The following is a 17,981-nucleotide window of genomic DNA, read 5'->3' as shown; positions in this document are numbered from 1 at the left end:
ATCGTACCAGTCTTTGTAGACACTCAAGGAAAATGAGCCTGAAACATTCGTAAGAAACACATAAGAATCGTAGAATCAGACGCCGAGACTAGTATGACAGACTTGTACATGGATAAACCGTCATGAGAAAAAGCGTATGAGAAAATCAGGTCCAGGGGTGCCCGTAGGGCCATGGTCGTATCGAATAAGCGGATCTGAGGTAATACATATGATGGAGTCGTCACTCATTCTGCTCATTTTGAGCACTCCTTCAGCCTATCTTCAAGTTCGTCGACATCCTCTGTGACCTCGTCCAGTCGAACACTTGATTGTATTAGCGGCATTGACTCGTCAATACCTCCATCTCCTCTCTCAAGATCACAGACTTGGTCGTTACCACAATCTTCAATCCTGCCGTCATCGATATTCTCTGTGGCTTCGACTTGACGGTCATCATTGCCTTCTTCCCCTCTCTCAAGGTCACAAAGTTGATCGTCCCCACTACATCGTATTGGGTGAGCGGATCTGAGTCTAACTTCAAGCAGTGCGACTCCTTACCTAGGTTCATTAAGCATTCCAGACTTTTCAAGTTTGTCTCCGTCGATATCCTCTACGGCACCGTCTGCCAGTTGAACCCTAATGCACTTTCCAATGCGACGAAGGTCATGTAGATCCAGATATGTTTTGTGCGGAATCGAGCCAAAGACTTTGGCAGTTTTTGGTAGGCGGGTCGTGAGCCAGATCATATGCAGAACCCCGAAGCCTCCGACAAAACTTTCGTCACTGGGAAAAACTCCAGCCAACGCGAAGATCAAAACAAAAGCAATGCAGGAGGCTACGAGCGCCACCAGCAATGGTATTCGAGAAAACTGAAATAAGGACTATAAAGCCGCATAGGTTTAAGATGGAGGGTGAACTCACATGGACCCTTATCGTTTTTACATTTTGGTTGATTTCAGCCTGTCCGGCTGCCCTATCAAACCCTCCTTGACGCCCACCAAGCTGTGCAGCTAGAGAAATTCTGTGATCAGCTTTCCTGGATCGGAAAAGGTATATAGCTTACCTGTCCAGATCATCACCCCAAAGTACTGGGACAAAGCGTTTTCCAGCTCGAGTGGAGACAAAGTGAAGGTGGGCGTGCTACTGTTAAATGTTGTAGGGTTTATCTGCTTCTGGGTCATATTCAGAAACCCCATAAGCAGCCTAAGCAATGTTATAAATCCCAAGTCTCATTCTCGTTGCAATATTGAACTGACCTTTCTGGTGTATATCCACACATACTACCATTGCTACTGCCTACACATGGCCCAGGTAAAATGCTGTTGTTCCAGTATATCGCTTCCACCGGTGTTCCTTCATATGGCTTTGCGAAGAAAGGTGCTTTGATCTGTAATTGAAGTCGGGTCACTACAATTGCGGCAGGGTATGAAGACTGATTCCACATACCCAATCTAAGGCTTGGTCTGTACCGGGAGAATTCCCTGGGAAGATTGTCCATCCATTGTCAGAGAATACCGAATTATACGTAGTATCAAGAAGTAAATTGGATTGAACGTCGACGGTAGCCACATGCTTCTCGAGAGACATGTGACATGCAACCATGTATCCTACTACTTGCGTACTGGATACTTCATACCCTGGTGAAAATTTCAACAAGAGAGTCAATGACGGTGTATCCCAAGGAATCATGCTTACCATTGCTGTCATACGTTATCCATGGCATAGACACGGAAGCGTTCTCTAGCACCGCACCACTTTCAGCCATTGCCGTCGTAACAAGAAAAGTGAGATAGTTCTGCGAGGTCCGTTAACAATGACCTATGCAATGACGGAATTCACAGTTCATCTACCTCAGCAGATACAACGTGCAAAATCTGATCTGACCCTGCATGCCGGTGGTTAGTAGCTGTGACATTCAAAAAAATTAACGAACGTACAAGGAATCACGCTGATAGTGTCTTCGAGTTGAGGAGAGCCATCAGAATTGGACCAAAACGAACTTGGCAACAAGGAGCAGTCGGCATCTATGAGCGTTGCATTTACAACCGCATCACCAAATCCAGGATTTGGAGAGAATTCATCGTACAATAAGCCGCTTGCCAGTCCCGTGGTCATCACCCCCTTGATCTGACTTGAAGGCAAGGCAGCCGAAGTTATCATATTCCAATCCAGAGTGCTAATGTTTGTTGCCGGATCTGGCCACGCGAGTTGTGTAGATGATAATCCGGTGGCGATGACAGTGTAAGTTTCAGGCGAAACGATGTATGGTCGCAGGAGAGAGATGGTTGAGAGGGAAAAGAGGTAGCAAAACACGCAAAAGATCCTCGTGGGAGATGTAAAACCAGGATATGAAAACTGGCCCATGAAGCGCAGCCCAGCCACAAACCAGTTGTGCCAGGAATCCCTGATGTCATGTAATGAAGAGAGGGGCTGGAAGCGTACTAAATCATGGGCAAGGGTGACAGTTTGAGCCAAGTAAATTAGGGCGGCGATCGACAACTACAGAGTATTATCAGTCTACATTTTGGTCAACCTGTTGAATCTTACAGTGTAGTATGCCTGTATCAACTGACGAATGCCAAACTTCCACATCTGAATATGAGACGCGACTGAGAGCACCATGTCTTGTTTATTGTAGTGGTCGGTTGCAAAAAAGAGGAAAGCATTTAGGACAACAAAGAGGGCGTGGAAGATCATGCAAAGGCAATATTGTATGGAGTTATTGGGGTGGCGTGTTTTCGTCTCTGAAACAATGAACAAACAGGTTAGTAAACGAAGGTCACCAATTCTAGAGTGGCACCTTCGTGGCTCTCCAAGACTTTGTACTTGAAGGAGAAAACTATCAGCGACCTCACTCGGTGCCAGGAAGTGCTCGCACAACCGCAAATTCCATGCCATATTCGTTTAGATGCGCCTGGTTTAATGTCCAAACCTGCTATATCTGGGGGGTCATCGATTGCAAAAATCTGACTAGTATCTTGAACTCCAACTCGAAACATCCCGGCCCTGCGGAGCACCTGGTTATCAGGATGCGAAATTCTGGCGAATTGGGTCGTAAGATCCTGTGAATGTTTTGCCAACCACATGAAAGACAGGACAGACGTCTTTATACTTGGCGCTGTCCCTCTTGCAGTAATACGAATAACGAGCGCAAGAAGACAGCAGGAAGCGAGTAAGGCGATGAAGTTCTGGACGGTGTCCTTAGTTCTGAGATTGAAAGTGAAATATAGAATCACATACTGAAGTATAATCAAGCTGGTGTGAAGATTTTCATCAGCGTCTCCATGGTGGCAGTGCAGGAGAATGCGAGCAACATACTTCCAGACGCATCTCCGATACAAACTGCACCACCTCTGCTTCGGCTTGGGCCCGTTGAAACCCCCCGCCAGAATCACCCAACTCCCCAGCTGTTAAATAACATTGACACTATCCTTGTCTCGGGGTATGCAAAGGAAAATGCTGACCTATCCAAATAACTTGTGCATACAGTCTTGATAATGCCGTCTCCATTTGATGTTTCGAAATCGTGAATGATGGTGTTGTATTGAAATGCTGGTTTCCACCTGGGGACGTGTCTTGCGTGATATTGATGGGAATATCTGGGATGATACTACTGAAGGGCATGCCTATCAACTGCATGAGTAGCCTGTCGGGAATGAAGTAATTTAGATGCTTAAAAATGGGAGGATATACGCACAGTTCTCCTACTGACGTATTCCTGTTACATGGGTAATGGTCGATCTTGTCGAAGCAGGTTCTTATACCTGTGTAAAAAAATTGCGTCTCAAATGGCATCGTAATCTTTGGTGGATGTTGCTATCAGTAAATCTGACACGGATGTGCATGCAGGGAACATACCATGCCACCATCAGAAACTGGCTCTGGTGGAAAGGATGCGGCTGGGATAGTTGTCCATTGCGGAGGGGATGCAGACATTTCTGGGACGATCAGTAAATCATTCGATTGCGCATCCACGGTAGCGTTTCGGCGAAGTAGTGATACGTTGCAGAATGCAAAGTGCAAGTCGATAGAGTTCCAAGTACTATTTCCAACAGCTTTGGAACAAGGTCACTAGCTATCCGATAAGTGTACGTACGGTCACTGTCGTAATACCAGATTCCTTGCACTGTTGTTTCGTCGATCAAAGGATTTTCGGCAGTCCCAGTCGTCAACAGGAAATTGAGCCAGCCCTGAAATCTTCAGTAGGTACCTCGAAAGTGTGTTCGAACTTACTCACCTCAATCAGCGGACTGTCAAGGAGATACAATATTTGGTCTTTCCCTAATAAAGATGAGCTGGTTGCAACTCGGTCAATAATGGGCTTACATGGAATTGCATCTAAAGCAAGGGTGGTCGTTCCGTTGGTATAGATCAAGGGCTCATTTGCAACACTTTGCTCGTACGATAAATTCTGTGCAAGGAAGCATGTGACGCTCACTTCTGTCGCGGTCACAGTTGCGTTTCCTGTCATGCCAAGGGATATAACGTCATAGAGGAAACTGTCACCGAGCCCCGTGGCTGTCGGATATAACTGCCCTAATTTCGATGCCACAGATAGTATTGTTGGCCAGTCCCAATTCTGGATGTCCACGGTGGCATCTGGCCATGTCGATAGTGCAGGTACTACAAAGGTGTGGGCCCTGTCAATGGATGTAGGGACTAGCACCAGAAGAGCATGGGATTGCAAAAAGGTGAAGCCTATGATGTAGAAAAGAAAGACGGTCGCCTCTGAGCATGCTGTGGCAGTCATTCGTTGGTCCCAAAGAGCAGCTAGTGCGGCGCCGGATCCATACATAGCATTCAATATGTCGTACACCGCGGTCAATCTAAATTCGCCGCAGAACAACTGCCTGAGAATGAGCATTCGCGTGAAGTAACGGAGCAAAGTGAAAAATATCTAGCAAATCTTTGATTACTTGCAGTTATGGCAATGAACTAGTACACGTACCATATAACCCATGATCATAAAGAAGAAGCCCCAAGTAACCGTGACCCGGAGTCGCAAGTGGATTATTGGCATCGTGTAGATGTACGTAGAATTGGTTAGCGTGTAGTCAAAGTTGCGCATGTATAGCAGAATTAAACCGCAGTGGATTATTATGGGAACTACATGGCACACAATGCATGTGACCTTCAGAAACCTGGAGCCGTCTCGCGACGCCGGCTTTGTAAAGGAGGGGCGTATTGATGAAGATGGTGGCGAGTGGGGTTCTATGGTGTCCATCGACGGTCAATATCACAACGGAAGGGATGCCTACTAGGCCAGACCATATAAATGAGCTTCAGGAGGCTGTTCATGTAATGGTCGACATGAGGCATACTACACCACAAGCAAATCACAATGCCATGATTGTGAACGATAATTAGCATGGAATCAACATCGTTGGAACCGTGCACAAGAATCATGGTCAGGGCACAGTTTGCGCCCAACGGTGGATATATGAATTTTCTTCATGTAAGTGACTTCTTTATGTAAGCCATCAAAACGTTCCTGTCCACCCTACAGACTTCCATGTTCCAAGGGCTGCTCAATTCATTCAGTTCGCGTTCACCTGGGAGCCGAGTTCGGCCGGTCAAGCTTTAAGCGCTGCCAAACCTGTCCTAAACCTTACGGCGCGCAGCGCCAACACCTGGTGTAGTACAGGCCACACGTCTGCATTCATGTGAACTTGAAGCCTATCAGCAACACGAGTGTGCAGTGCCCTGTTAGCATTCCAAAGTCACAGATCGGCTACTAACAGGGTGGGAAACGCGAGTCCCTGAACGCATCAATTACATCAGTGGTGAAGACCTCAACCACCGCTCCAGAGAGGTATTGGAGAAGGAGATCGATGAATCACTTTTCAACTCATCCGCATCTCTTTACAAATGGCCTTCCATCGAGCCAAGCGCACTCTCCCCCTCAGGTAAATTACCATAGTAAGTGAGACCACTGGATTGTACTTATCGTGCTTGCAGCCGTGAACGTAATTGGTGATGCCCTGGCTCAGGCAAACAACCCGCTTATCATCACGTCATACATTGGACGGAATCCTGCAGCCGTCGGCGCCTTAGAGATGCTTTCCCGGCTGATGGCTATTCCTGTATTTGTGACCTGCCCCAGCGCTACCAACGTATCTCTCTCGCATCCATTCTTCGTGGGCGTTTCCTTCCTCGCACCTGGCACACACACCTCGCTGCTCAGCACAGCAGACGTCATCCTCATAACCGATGCAGAGATACCGTAGATCCCAATAAACAAGGACAATCAAGGCAACTCCGGGCGCCCCAGCGATGACGCCCGCATCTTCGTAATCGACTCTGGCGACCCTCTCAAAGAAACCATCGGGATGGAGCACGTCGCCGGCGTGGCAGAGCTTGTTTCCCGTGCCAACGCTGAAGTCGCGCTCTTCCAACTCCTAAACTCCGGGAGCACAGGCTCAGCGACGAGATACTACACGCGTTCTAGGAACATACAGGCGATTCACGATGCGTTCATCGCAGACATGCGTAACGCGGAGGCAGTCACGTCCTAACCGAATGTGCCGTATCTGCCCTCACGCATCTTTGGGGCTCTGCGTACGGCGGTGGAGAATAAGGTCCCGCATCCAGCGAGCACGCTTTACCTGAATGAGACCATCAGTAACTACCCGCTTTCATGGTCACACCTGCATCACGCCTTTGGGCATGTTAAGCTCCGGTGGCTCGCCACTCGGCTGGGCATTAGGTGCGGGAATCGGTGCGGTTCTAGGAGGGGTAAATGCAGGCAAGGGTGCAGGGAAGGTGGGGTACGAGCTGGTAGTGAGTGTGGTGGGTGACGGTACGTTCTTGTTTGGGGCACCTAGCAGTGCGTTCTGGATGGAGAGACGGTATGAAACGGTGAGCACCACTTACTGACATTCTGAGTAATGTTAATGAGTTCTGAGGACGCATAGCCCTTCCTAACCATCATTTTGAACAACGGAGGCTGTAAATCACCAAAACTCTCCATGTTGGGTATACATGCCGAGGGGCACGGCTCCAAGGTTACCGGAAATCAGCTTACAGTGGGCTTTGGGCCTGAGACCTGACATGCCAGACTATGTGGGTATCGCAGTAGCTGCGACTGGGGGGTGGGCGTGGGGGAAACGTGTCGCTGCGGGTGATTCCCTGTGGGAGACGATGACCGAAGCTGTGCGAATTGTGGTCGAAGAGCGGCGGTGTGCGATCGTGGAGTGTGTATTGGAGAGTATTTGAGTGGCGAGGATACAGAAGGTGCACTACTTGCTATCGGGTCCACGCTGTAAAATTGGTTGGGTTTGCGTTTATACCCCTAGAATTTAACGAATGTCATGAATATACTGGGTGTCTCATTATCGATAGATGATGTGCGAACTCCATAGATTGACTGTCGGTATATTTTTACTACATGAATTAAAACAAATGATGGGCGTTCTTAGAACAGCCAAAGTTTATCTCTCTATCTCTACGAGAATATTGAGGTGTCTCAAACCGAGTTTCTGGTGTTTCAGAGTTCGCAAGACAATCACATCCATCAGTTTGAAGGTGGAAGAGAGAAATTTTGTTGAGGAAGACTATAATATATCGGACAGAGCTGCTTCGAAGAATCTATCGCTGATCGTCAGGCCAGCTCTAAAAGTCTGTGGTGCCTTGTACTCACCACTGAGAGGCTGCGAAGCCGCCACGTCTTGAGAAGCCTCCGCAAATACCAAAGCCATCCCGCTGCGCTCATACAAATCAAAAAGTCCGTCCAGGCTCTGCAAAAGAAACAAGCAACTCACGAGTATAGATGCCAATCGATATGACTACACAAAAGTCCCAAAGTCATCAACATCATCGACGATGAGGTATCACGAACGATGCTTACCAGTGCAACAACCACGGCCCAGGATTATCAGTGATGAAGCGAATGGTCACGTAGTCACCAATAAAGCCGGTGTTTACTGTATCGCGCAATACGGGGTTGATGTAGTTGTATCTGCTACTGCCCGCACTTCTGATGACAGCGAATTTGTGCTAAGAATCATTTATTAGTATGGGATGTGCATAGATGACGTGTAAAGATATACCCCGTGCAAGTGAAATGGATGCTGTTGAAGTTTCAGTTGAGGGTATGTAGGTACATGATACCTTGGGACTTACAGGTCGAGCTGGGGCTAAATCAGGAATCCATGAAATCTCGATAACCCTGTTCCTTGGTAGAAAATATATGGAACCATTGGGTGCCATTTCAGAAGTCGACACATCACCATTCAACAACTGTAGTAGGACAGGGATAGTAGGAGAAGTGTACTGCACGCCGTTGACAAGAAAGTTGAAATTGGTCTCATTTTGTGCAAGAACGATATTCAGCTTGATGGTTGCGCCGTCTTCCTGAAGCAGCATAGGCAGAGGTAGATACAACGGGTGTAAGTCAGTTTCTTGTAGAGCGACCGGTTTTGGAGTTAGCCTGATCTCAGGGTCTGCATCCGGAGAGCCTGCATATCGTAAGATGGCCATGGAGCTTATACCTAAGTTGGGGACCGCATGCACCCAATAGTTGTCGACAGGCCGATTTGTTTCAAGAATGAAGGAGTACCTCTGTGCGGCGTAAATTTGGATAGAGTCGACGATGAGCGGCTCGACGTATTGACCATCAGCTTCGATTATGATAAGCTTATGGTCATCGATCGAGAAAACATAGTTGGGCTTGCACGCCATGTTCAGTAAGCGGAATCGATATCGTTTGTATGGCTGAACATTGATGATGGCGTAAGGCGTGTCTTGCACTCCTGGATAACTTCCGACACCATTGATAAGCACCGAGTCTGGAACCACCTGTCTCTGGACTTGAGGAGATGGTACGTGGTACCTGCAAATGGAACTGAGTTAACCATTCGAAAGAACCGTTGGCTTTGGCTTACCAGTCCATCAGCGTGATAACCGTAGACTCTTCGCTTAGGTATCAGAACTGATATTTCACTTTGTCTGGTTCACTGACCATCATCAATATCATACAGGAAGCGGTACGGATCTTGTGGGTCATAGATGATCAGTGCACCTCGTAAACCGTCACAGTATTGGACCTGAATTCCGTTCAGTGATCGGTTGGAAGTTTATTAATCGGAACACGAACTCCATAATGAGAGTGGTACCAGTAGGTCCCTACTTGTTCGCCAGCATTGAACTCGTACAGAAAAGAATGACCAGGAGAGATCGGGCATTGCGTCACAAATGCTGCGCCATCCATTTGGTTACTATGACGTTGGAATAATCCATGCCAGTGCTGTCCAGGGTAGAATATCATCAAACGCTCTATGCTTCAACCAACTAGTGCTTACGATGCTGGTACTTGTGAGCATTGTTTCGTCATTTAAATGATTGGTCACGTTGATTTTGAATGTGTCCCCCTTAAAAGCACATAAGATCACCGAGAGTTCGTATGCACAAAGTAATCTCACTTTCTGACCCGTAATGATAGGCCCTGGGAGAGTGCCGCCAGCAAGAACCGCCCTGCCATGACCTCAGTAATCAAGCAGGATAAAAATTATACACAAACTGACGACTTGATGAATCCGTCGGGAGATATTTGAGCATTTGCGATGACTAGGTCAGCAACTGGACCAATCGTAACGGCGTAACTCTGGAGACTTGTCAGAACGCACAGCAATATATAGTGTTGAATCATGACCCGGAGGATGAGCGAAATACAGCACATCTTTTTTTGCTTAAGTAGTGCACTTTGTAATCACCTTTTGGATCTGGACCTCGCCCTGCTTCTTTTTCGGGCCGTGGATCGAAGTTGTCGACTATAAAGCAGCCATCTCCAGTGGTGATATCGTCCCAGTGGCCTCCCACCTGTAAGTCAGCACTGATCGAGTTGGATACATGGTAGAACAACACGACGACACTACTTAGCTTCAAACTACATATGATACTCACCTCAGCGGCACGAGGTAATACAAGCTCTTAGATCTTGGGAATTTCTTGGTGCTGGCTAGCGTTTATAAGTGGCGTATGGATTCCCCGAAGCGTCGGAATAAGGTTCCAGCCTCTTCGGAATGTTCTTGCGACAAAGATGAAAACTTAGCATCGCGTGAAGAAGCAACATCACTAGGATGAACAATGCTTCGGGGTATTTCAAATATGGAGCAGTGGCAATAAGTTGTGCCACTGGTAGTTGCTTAATGACTGAGTGTGAGCAGCAGCGTCGACTTTTGTACGTTGGTTGCAACCGCCATGTGCGCCACGTCACTTATCATGATGTCGGCGCACATCCAATGCACCTTGCACACACCTGAAGGATGAAAGTGATAGATAGGCTAAGTTTTATTATATCTCGGTATTTCAGGGAGCCATACCATTGTTTACCAGTGGGATTTGATTCGCTGGATGACACTCCGGCGGCTTATTGTCATCAAGTGCTCGTGGTATGGAAGGTGTTCGACCTCCTTACAATCGAAGGCGTGAATCGTGATGACCATCGAGGACAGGTGAGATGTCTGCAACTTTTCGGAGGCGCTGTTATCATTCCGGGTAATCCGCGAAAGGAAGGTAGTCAAGATGCAGACTATAATAGGTCACGAGTATTCCTATTTCTGCAGAGCTAGGGACGGAACGAGATGTAAGGACGATCGATGCATACCTCTGAGGATCGATGAAGGAACTTGAAGGTTGCAAGGGACCACGAGTATCGGCGGCGCGGCCCACGGGTAGGTACCAGCACAACTGAGTATACTGATAGCAAATCGAGTACATGTCCGGTCATCGGGGATGGTACAAAGGAATGTAAAATTAGCCCAGGACCAATCTTCGAGATCAGCTGTGATGAAGCGAATAGTTACATAGTCACCAACTCCAGCAGTCACGGTATCGTGCATGACAGGGTTGATGTAATTATAACTAATGACAGCGAAGCTGTAAACCATCTGTTGTATGTACATACATAGATGATATCTAGAGACGCACCCCATAGAGGTAGAATGGATGCTGTTAAAGGGTCGGTCTGTTGTCAATCAAAGGCATATGCATAAGCGATTATGAGAAGGACTCACAGGGAAGTATTGGGGATCATCAGCGTTCCAAAAACTTTGTCCCGCAGAAGAGTGTATACAGAGTCACGAGGTGCCAGATTCGAACCCGTCACATCACCGCCCAGTAGCTGCAGTAAAACTGGGACACTATGTGAAGTGCACTGAACACCATTGATGTGGAAGCTAAAATTGGTCTCATTTTTCTCAAGAATCAGATGGAACTTGGCGTCTACGCCATCTTCCTTGATCAAAAGAGGAGGAGGCGGATATAAGGGGTGTAGGTCAGTCTCATTCAGAGTGACCGAGTCTGGAATTGTCCTGATCTCGGGATCCACATCGCAAGAACCTGCAGAGCCCAAGATGGCCGCGGACTTTGATCCTAAATTCTGAACTGTATGCATCCAATAGTGGCCAGCAGGCTGATTGATCTCGAGAATGAGGGAATACTGTTCTGTAGCGTAGATCTAGATGGAGTCGACCACGAGTATTGGCCATCAACTTCGATGATAGTGAGCTTTATGATTATAGTTACCAACCGAGAATATAAATGTCGTTAGGCTTGCAAGCCATGTTGACTCGAAGTACTCGGCGGAAACGATACCGCTCGTATGGCTGAACGTTGATATGACAGCGTAAGGCATATCAGGCCCCTCTTGATAGCTCCTGACACCGCTGATAAGTACTGATTCAGGATTTATTTGTCTTTGGACTTGTATCCAGAGGCGATGGAGCATCATGATAATACTTGCAAAGTCGGAGCCGGTTACATCATGGGTATTGATTCATCGGGTTTGCTTGCCGATCCGATGATGGTACTTGAACTCTTCGTTTAAATGTCAAAAACGCACTCCATTTCTCCGAGTTCACTGACCATGACCATTATCAATATCATGCGAGAAAAAGTATGAGTCTTGTGTGTCGTAGACGATCAGTGCACCTCGTAGACCATTACAGTATTGAATAAACTGGACACGTTACCCTTGAGGTTATGACACTGAGGCTTCCTTGGCTTGCATCGCCCGTCTGTAGTAACATCGTACTTGCGCTCTTGTTCATACCACAGAATAAGACAACTGCATTTCATAGACCAAATGAGATGTCAGTATCATGTTGAAGTCGCGACAGAGTCGTTGATGATGATTTTTTACCCCAACCACAGTGACAGCTTCCGGCAGGCCTGAGATCTCATGCAATACTGCGTTCAACTGGCAACTGCTGCTGACGCTCAGCAATAATATCGAAAACATTCTGGCCCGAGGACGATGGTAGAGTGGTCGGTGTTAGGGAATATGGTACGAGGTTTCGAATTTCAAGGTCCGGAATCTGGTCAACTTCGTTAGCGTAATATTCGCCGGAGTGCCAGAATAGTAAACATACTACGATCACTGATAGAAATGGGTACTTTTACTATGTTTTGCATTGTACTGATGCATATACGGGGATATGTTGAGTGTTGCATTAGCTGTCTTTAGATTGTTAGTAACAAGTCGAGGAAGACGTCGATCAAGATGATTTGTCAGAACCGAAAATGTGATCTTCGGCTCGTTCAATGGCCCTCATCACCATCTCAGGTTACCCCTCCTCTGGAAAATCAACCCGCGCAGCCCAAATCCACGACTTTCTCTCATCAAATTCAAGCCCTCAGCTCAAAATAAAAGTCATCTCGGATGATGACTTGGCCGTTGATCGCGAGTCATATGATGGTATTGTCCCATCTTCTTCCTTCCCTTCAGACTGACCTCCGAAAATTAGACTCCCTTCAAGAAAAGATCGCCCGCGCAACTCTTTTCACCGCTATCACAAGGCACATCGCCAAAGACACAATCCTCATCGTAGACGGGATGAACTACATCAAGGGGTTTAGGTACCAACTGTATTGCAAGGCCCGAGAGGCTGGAGTAAGGGTCGCTACGGTGTGTAATAGATCACGATATTCTCACTCGCGCAACTAACGCGGTTGAGAAAAGTAGGTCTATGTACTTGCTACGCCTGATCAATGTCAGAAATGGAACGATGAACGAAGGGATGGGAAGAGATATAAACCTCAAACGTCAGTCTTTCCCCTTTTTATCTCCCCACCTATTCCTAAGCTCGAGACAGCCTCGACGCCCTCATCCAACGCTTCGAAGAACCCTCATCCATGGTCCGCTGGGACGCTCCACTCTTCACCATCCCCTGGGACGACCTAACACCCCCACTCGAACGCATATCAGATGCAGTCACAACTGGTATCGTCAAACCTCCAAACGTCGGCACCCAGATCACACCCAAAGCACCTACAGACGCCCTCCGCACTCTGGAGCATACGACAAACGCACTGGTTTCTGCGCTTATGGCTGCTCAGGCTGCTGGCCCGCTCGGGGGACCTATCGTCCTCACCATCGATTCGCTTGAGCCTAGTTCGAATACCAGTGCCAATGATAGTTCTGTTCTCCGTGTTCGCTTAACACTCCCGCATCGTGCACTGACACTATCAGAGCTGCAACGGCTGAAGCGCCAATTCGTGGCTGCGCGCCGGAAAGCTGTGACACTGGGAAGCACGGAAAAAGGGAGCGTGGATTGGGGAGAGGAGGGTGTGGGACGTGCGTTTGCAGAGTTCTTGGAGGAGGGGTTGGGTGTCGCAAGGTGACTTGCACGTTAAGCATCCAAAACAAGAGGGTTTTAGAATCCCGGGAGTAATACAACACAGGGCTTGTAATGTGGTACGCGCATCCAAGATCAAATAATTAACTCAGGTGAACACGATCTCTCATGCAGTGTCACTTTCTCGTAGAGTCTTTATAGATGAATCGCAGCATTTACCTTCGTAAGAAAGTATTCTCCTTGGTGCTTCGGAGGATCAGGCTTCACCCAGTGGACAATATTTTGGTATGAGAATATGCAGAAGTCGCCTTTTTGTTCACTTTTCATTATAGAAGCCTTGATGCATGATGCATGATGCCGAACCACTACCAGGTTTTTTCCGTGGCTCTGCATCTTGTATGCTCCCATGACGAAGAAGCTGATGTTGCTGATGTCGTGCTCCTTTCAGAATGGTATGATTCTTACGTCCTGATGGTGGTGCGCCGCCGCGGAAACCAGGCCACCAGCTCTGCTTCACCCTCAACTTGGTCAGGTGCTTCAGTAAGCCTACTTGGTCAGTCGTCCTACTCTTGTGCTTGGCGCGCACTGTCGCACCAGCAGCCCATAGACGGTGAGACAGCGGTGGGCAGAGCCTGGCTAGATGGGCAAGCATACAATAATGGTATCCCACTCTTCCTGTCAGCAACGATGATCAAATCAAGTGAGCCCAGAATATCCATACATGCTACATTATCGACATTACACCGCACCACTCCTTTGCCCCCTGGCACACATCATGCTAAGCGAGCATGTCAACACTGGGACTCTGATGGCAGAGGAGAATGACAGACTCACTCGGGCTCGCTAACAACTGAAGACGCCATCGGTTATCACACAGCAATTTTTACACGGGCAGTCCTGATAGTCATCAATGATGCTATTGGGTCCACAAAGATAACCGAAATCGTTATCGTTGTTCCAACCTTTGATGGCTGAGCACCCCACCGTATCTGCGAATACCAGCCGTCAGCATGTAGTCTAAGGTATGCAAAAGTGCTTACTAGGGGAGCCGCAAGGTAGCCCCATGGGACTTATTATCAGGTTGTCAGAGGCGACAGCTACACTAGCCATCGCTGCGACAGATATGATCATGGTGGTGAGTGAGGTGAATATCATTGCTAAAAGCTAATGGTATTGTCTGAGTCAAAAGCTACGTTGGCTTTTATACACAAGTAGTGTGGGGGCTGGGAGATCTGCACGTGGCCTGTACTATAAGGGGACGCAGTTAGCGAGTTCGGTCCATGATCATAATGATTTATTCAGCAGATTTTCAGTCTCTAACTAGATTTCGAATTTAGTCCGTGACCCCGAAAGCTGCCTTGTTTGGCTGCAAAATGCGAAGGTGACGTGGCGGGCGCTGGAAAACCTCATGTGTCGGATGAGGGTGACACGAATAGATCATGTGCTACTTGTGACGCGGCACTGTAGTAGGCCTTGACGTGGCATAGAGTGTGGATGTTGATATTAGTACAGAGACTGCGAAGATATTTGGGAGAAGTTGTCTAGGGTTCGGGATGAAACTATTCGGAGCCTTATTAACTAGCGGCTCTTTAGTCGCTTTTTAGCCAGCTACGTTGGCCACTCGTCATCACCACTATCAACCAGGCAATATACTAGTGTGATGGTAACTAGTCAGTAGAAGCTAGCCGGTGGGTCGACTTGGAGAGTCATTAACAGTATTAGCCATGTGAAGTTATTAGCAGGTTAATAACACGCTAATTAGCAAGGAGTTAACTCCATCAATGCTCATGTGATTACTGCCACCACTGCAGACGAAGAAATCACTTTGAGACTTTATTGTGTCGATGCACCTGTTCTTATCCATTTATCTCCTCGGTGAGTGTTAGGACATTCGGAATAGAGTAATGCGCGTCGGGCTGCGACCGGTATGCCTGAAAAGTAATAGCCGTCGTTGCCAGTGTTACCGCTGACCTATCTTGAATTCGCTATCAAATCTCCGGGGTATTCGTAGGGCCGAATTCTATGCCATTCGGCCAATTGGTTGTCCCGCGGATAACGAGGACCCTATTGTACTCACATTGTCAAACGCGTCGCTACCACCCATTTTTCAACCTCAACGATTCCTTATATACGTCCCGGAGTTCTGTCTCTCCGTGATACGCTGATGACAAGCACCGACGAGTTGCACGTGCAAGAGTCATCCGTGATGACGTCATTGTTGAAATTGCAACATTTATGCCGGACAGAGTTTCGTACTTGTGCCATGATTCTGCACGATTCAGTCAGCTGGACACAAATGGTGGTACTCAAACAGCTGCAGGAGTAATACAGATATCTCACGCAGAACTCGCCCTGCAGCTCCACTCAATCATCTTACGGATAACGAGCAAGATGCTGACGAAGAGCTTCTCTGGCTCTCGCGACTTTTCACTGGCCATGGATATTGGTGAAACTGTGGCGGCCGGCATCATCACTGCCTCAAGCATAGAAAATGCAACTGCATCTGTTATCAAGCACTCCCCGGTGGTACATCCAGTGACCGGTGAAACGCTTCATCCGAGACCATCCCACTGTTTACGCCGTCACATTGACGGGTTCGTGGCTCATTCATAAGAGGGCATATGATGTATGTGTGAAGCACATTTTTTAACTTCTACATGGAGTATTCGACTAACGATATCGCAGCAGCGAGGAGCTTGCAGTTCGTTACGGTGTGTCTCCTTTCTCGACCTGAGGGTGAATCACAACTGACAAGTCATCTACCATCAGTACATACACAGTGCGTACTATCTGAACCTCATATTCCCTGTTCTGATATAGCTCAGTGTCGATGGCTATACTCTGGGTAGGCTTATTCTGATCTATCCACGTCCGCTGTCAAACTTGCTTATTCAGACCTATGATTATGCATGTTCACTTCATGAGGAGGTAATACATTCGTTCTATTATACACATCGGTTTTGATATTGATAATATCATCGTTGTGCACAGTGGACATTTTTACTTCGATCACGCTGGTGCAAGATGAAAGGCCTTTATATTGTTACACGATACCTCTCCTTGATCTTTCTCGCCACAGATCTATATCGTGCGTTCCGCTCCACCACACATCGCCCCAATAATGGATTAACATTTTTTTAGTGTACTTTTCCCCGAATGAGAACCCAGGTGTATGTGATGTGGTGGAGGGTTAATGAGAACGAATCACTTACTACATGACTTCGCCAGAAATGCCGGGTGTTGGAAAATATTCAATCAGGTACGTGCACGGTACATTCATGTATGCACGTCCTTCCCGAAGGCTACTACTTTTCTCTCACAGGTCTTGGTACAGTATTAGTAATTTCTTCCGAATGTATCGATCGTTCCCCTTGTATCATGTGTGTTTCTGACCCGATTCATCCAGATTTTTTTGTCTCCAGAACATATGTGCTCTGGAACAAAAATAGGATCTTGCTCGCAGCTATCGTGTGCACGTCTTTCGTGAGTTCCAAATCCACTCACAATATCCAAGCTAGTGGTAGATGCATCAGCCAGATTGTCATCGTAGCTACCTTCGGCATCGTCTTCGTCACTGACGTCCCTGCAGCATGTATTTGCTCTAACCTTCCTTCTGAGTTCCATGCCCACTGAAACATCCTGTTCAATTTCGCAGATGCAACTAGCACAATCCCGGGAATCACAGGGTGCTACCAGAGTCCATCCAGTTACCAGCTTTTCATACCATTTCTTCTTCTTTCCTTGTTCGAAATGGGTGGGTAGCCAGGAGCATATATATATACAGGCACGCGCTGACCTGTGTTCTCCCAAGGACTCCTGATCCTCACGCTCATCCATGCCATACAGAGCTGGTGGGCAAACCAAAGCCGTCTGTACGTTCTCCTGGTGAACCATAACATATCCTATTATGCATGCGGTTTTCGTGAGTTAACATTCGCACATGCCATTTTCCCGTAGTCATCCTGATTTCTGAAGTGTTCTCGGTAACGAACGTCATCACACCGCTACTCCTCCAGGTGCACTGATCTCCTAAATGCCTTTTATGATCTCACCATTGATGTTCTGCGCCCCAGGACTCCTACCAGACTATTTTGAATAGGTGTGCACCTCCACGTCCTGCTGCATGTTTTTACTAATAATACTCAAAACGAACATTCACGTAGTGTCCAGTTTATCATGCTTGCAATCCTTGCCACGCGCATGCACCTCCATCTCTGGGAGGTGAACCGACACCCACGCGGCTCTACTAGTGCCCTTGTGCATATTCCAATGTCCGACATTTCGTTTGCAAATCCCACGGAGTGATGTCTTATTCTGCGGCTTATTCGGTGTCGTTCATGGAGTGAGGCTTGGACTGTACAAGATGATTGGTGGAGGTGGGTTTGGTAGAGTTTGTTACGTCCTTAACTTATTGGATGTGTCTGTTGC

At 47.5% G+C, this 17,981-nt stretch overlaps 5 protein-coding genes across 5 annotated transcripts; 2 read left to right on the top strand and 3 right to left on the bottom strand.

The window, feature by feature from the left end:
• Positions 1 to 81: 81 nt before the first annotated feature.
• Positions 82 to 3,498, bottom strand: F5891DRAFT_393306 (uncharacterized protein). The gene is made up of 12 exons (XM_041371672.1): positions 3,294 to 3,498; positions 2,780 to 3,179; positions 2,527 to 2,723; positions 1,917 to 2,478; positions 1,830 to 1,864; positions 1,675 to 1,774; positions 1,426 to 1,616; positions 1,236 to 1,366; positions 1,043 to 1,182; positions 901 to 989; positions 538 to 848; positions 82 to 480 (listed from the first exon to the last, which is right to left on the bottom strand). Exons 2-12 carry the CDS (start codon positions 3,063 to 3,065, stop codon positions 234 to 236), a joined length of 2,289 nt encoding a protein of 762 aa, XP_041225266.1. The 5' UTR covers positions 3,066 to 3,179; positions 3,294 to 3,498; the 3' UTR covers positions 82 to 233.
• Positions 3,499 to 7,492: 3,994 nt separating this feature from the next.
• F5891DRAFT_953457 (laccase) lies at positions 7,493 to 9,625 on the bottom strand (the record flags this gene model as incomplete). The annotated part of the gene is made up of 12 exons (XM_041375186.1): positions 7,493 to 7,566; positions 7,619 to 7,680; positions 7,740 to 7,763; positions 7,826 to 7,974; positions 8,028 to 8,048; positions 8,101 to 8,809; positions 8,862 to 8,889; positions 8,939 to 9,023; positions 9,074 to 9,223; positions 9,279 to 9,347; positions 9,399 to 9,450; positions 9,501 to 9,625. 12 exons carry the CDS (start codon positions 9,623 to 9,625, stop codon positions 7,493 to 7,495), a joined length of 1,548 nt encoding a protein of 515 aa, XP_041225265.1.
• Positions 9,626 to 12,519: 2,894 nt separating this feature from the next.
• On the top strand, positions 12,520 to 13,599 carry F5891DRAFT_953334 (chromatin associated protein KTI12; the record flags this gene model as incomplete). Its single annotated transcript, XM_041375173.1, has 4 exons — positions 12,520 to 12,673; positions 12,723 to 12,883; positions 12,941 to 13,020; positions 13,071 to 13,599. The coding sequence occupies 4 exons, from the start codon at positions 12,520 to 12,522 to the stop codon at positions 13,597 to 13,599; spliced, it is 924 nt and encodes a 307-aa protein (XP_041225264.1).
• Positions 13,600 to 13,869: 270 nt separating this feature from the next.
• Positions 13,870 to 14,725, bottom strand: F5891DRAFT_1173560 (uncharacterized protein; the record flags this gene model as incomplete). The annotated part of the gene is made up of 5 exons (XM_041365632.1): positions 14,594 to 14,725; positions 14,441 to 14,542; positions 14,388 to 14,403; positions 14,303 to 14,331; positions 13,870 to 14,228 (listed from the first exon to the last, which is right to left on the bottom strand). Exons 1-5 carry the CDS (start codon positions 14,706 to 14,708, stop codon positions 13,870 to 13,872), a joined length of 621 nt encoding a protein of 206 aa, XP_041225263.1. The 5' UTR covers positions 14,709 to 14,725.
• A 1,063-nt stretch (positions 14,726 to 15,788) lies between these two features.
• F5891DRAFT_1278748 (uncharacterized protein) lies at positions 15,789 to 17,829 on the top strand (the record flags this gene model as incomplete). The annotated part of the gene is made up of 13 exons (XM_041370332.1): positions 15,789 to 16,147; positions 16,239 to 16,264; positions 16,323 to 16,332; positions 16,379 to 16,481; positions 16,545 to 16,641; positions 16,695 to 16,723; positions 16,782 to 16,908; positions 16,960 to 17,145; positions 17,209 to 17,307; positions 17,365 to 17,475; positions 17,529 to 17,569; positions 17,627 to 17,652; positions 17,717 to 17,829. Coding segments are annotated over 13 exons (1,326 nt in total), but the record flags the coding sequence as incomplete, so codon positions are not given.
• Between the last annotated feature and the right edge of the window lie 152 nt (positions 17,830 to 17,981).

Source organism: Suillus fuscotomentosus (assembly GCF_016647785.1).
Source record: "Suillus fuscotomentosus strain FC203 chromosome Unknown F5891scaffold_31, whole genome shotgun sequence".
NCBI classification, from domain to species: Eukaryota; Fungi; Basidiomycota; class Agaricomycetes; order Boletales; family Suillaceae; genus Suillus; species Suillus fuscotomentosus.
Note: the sequence above shows the minus strand (reverse complement) of the source record. Positions and strands in the feature narration are given on the sequence as shown.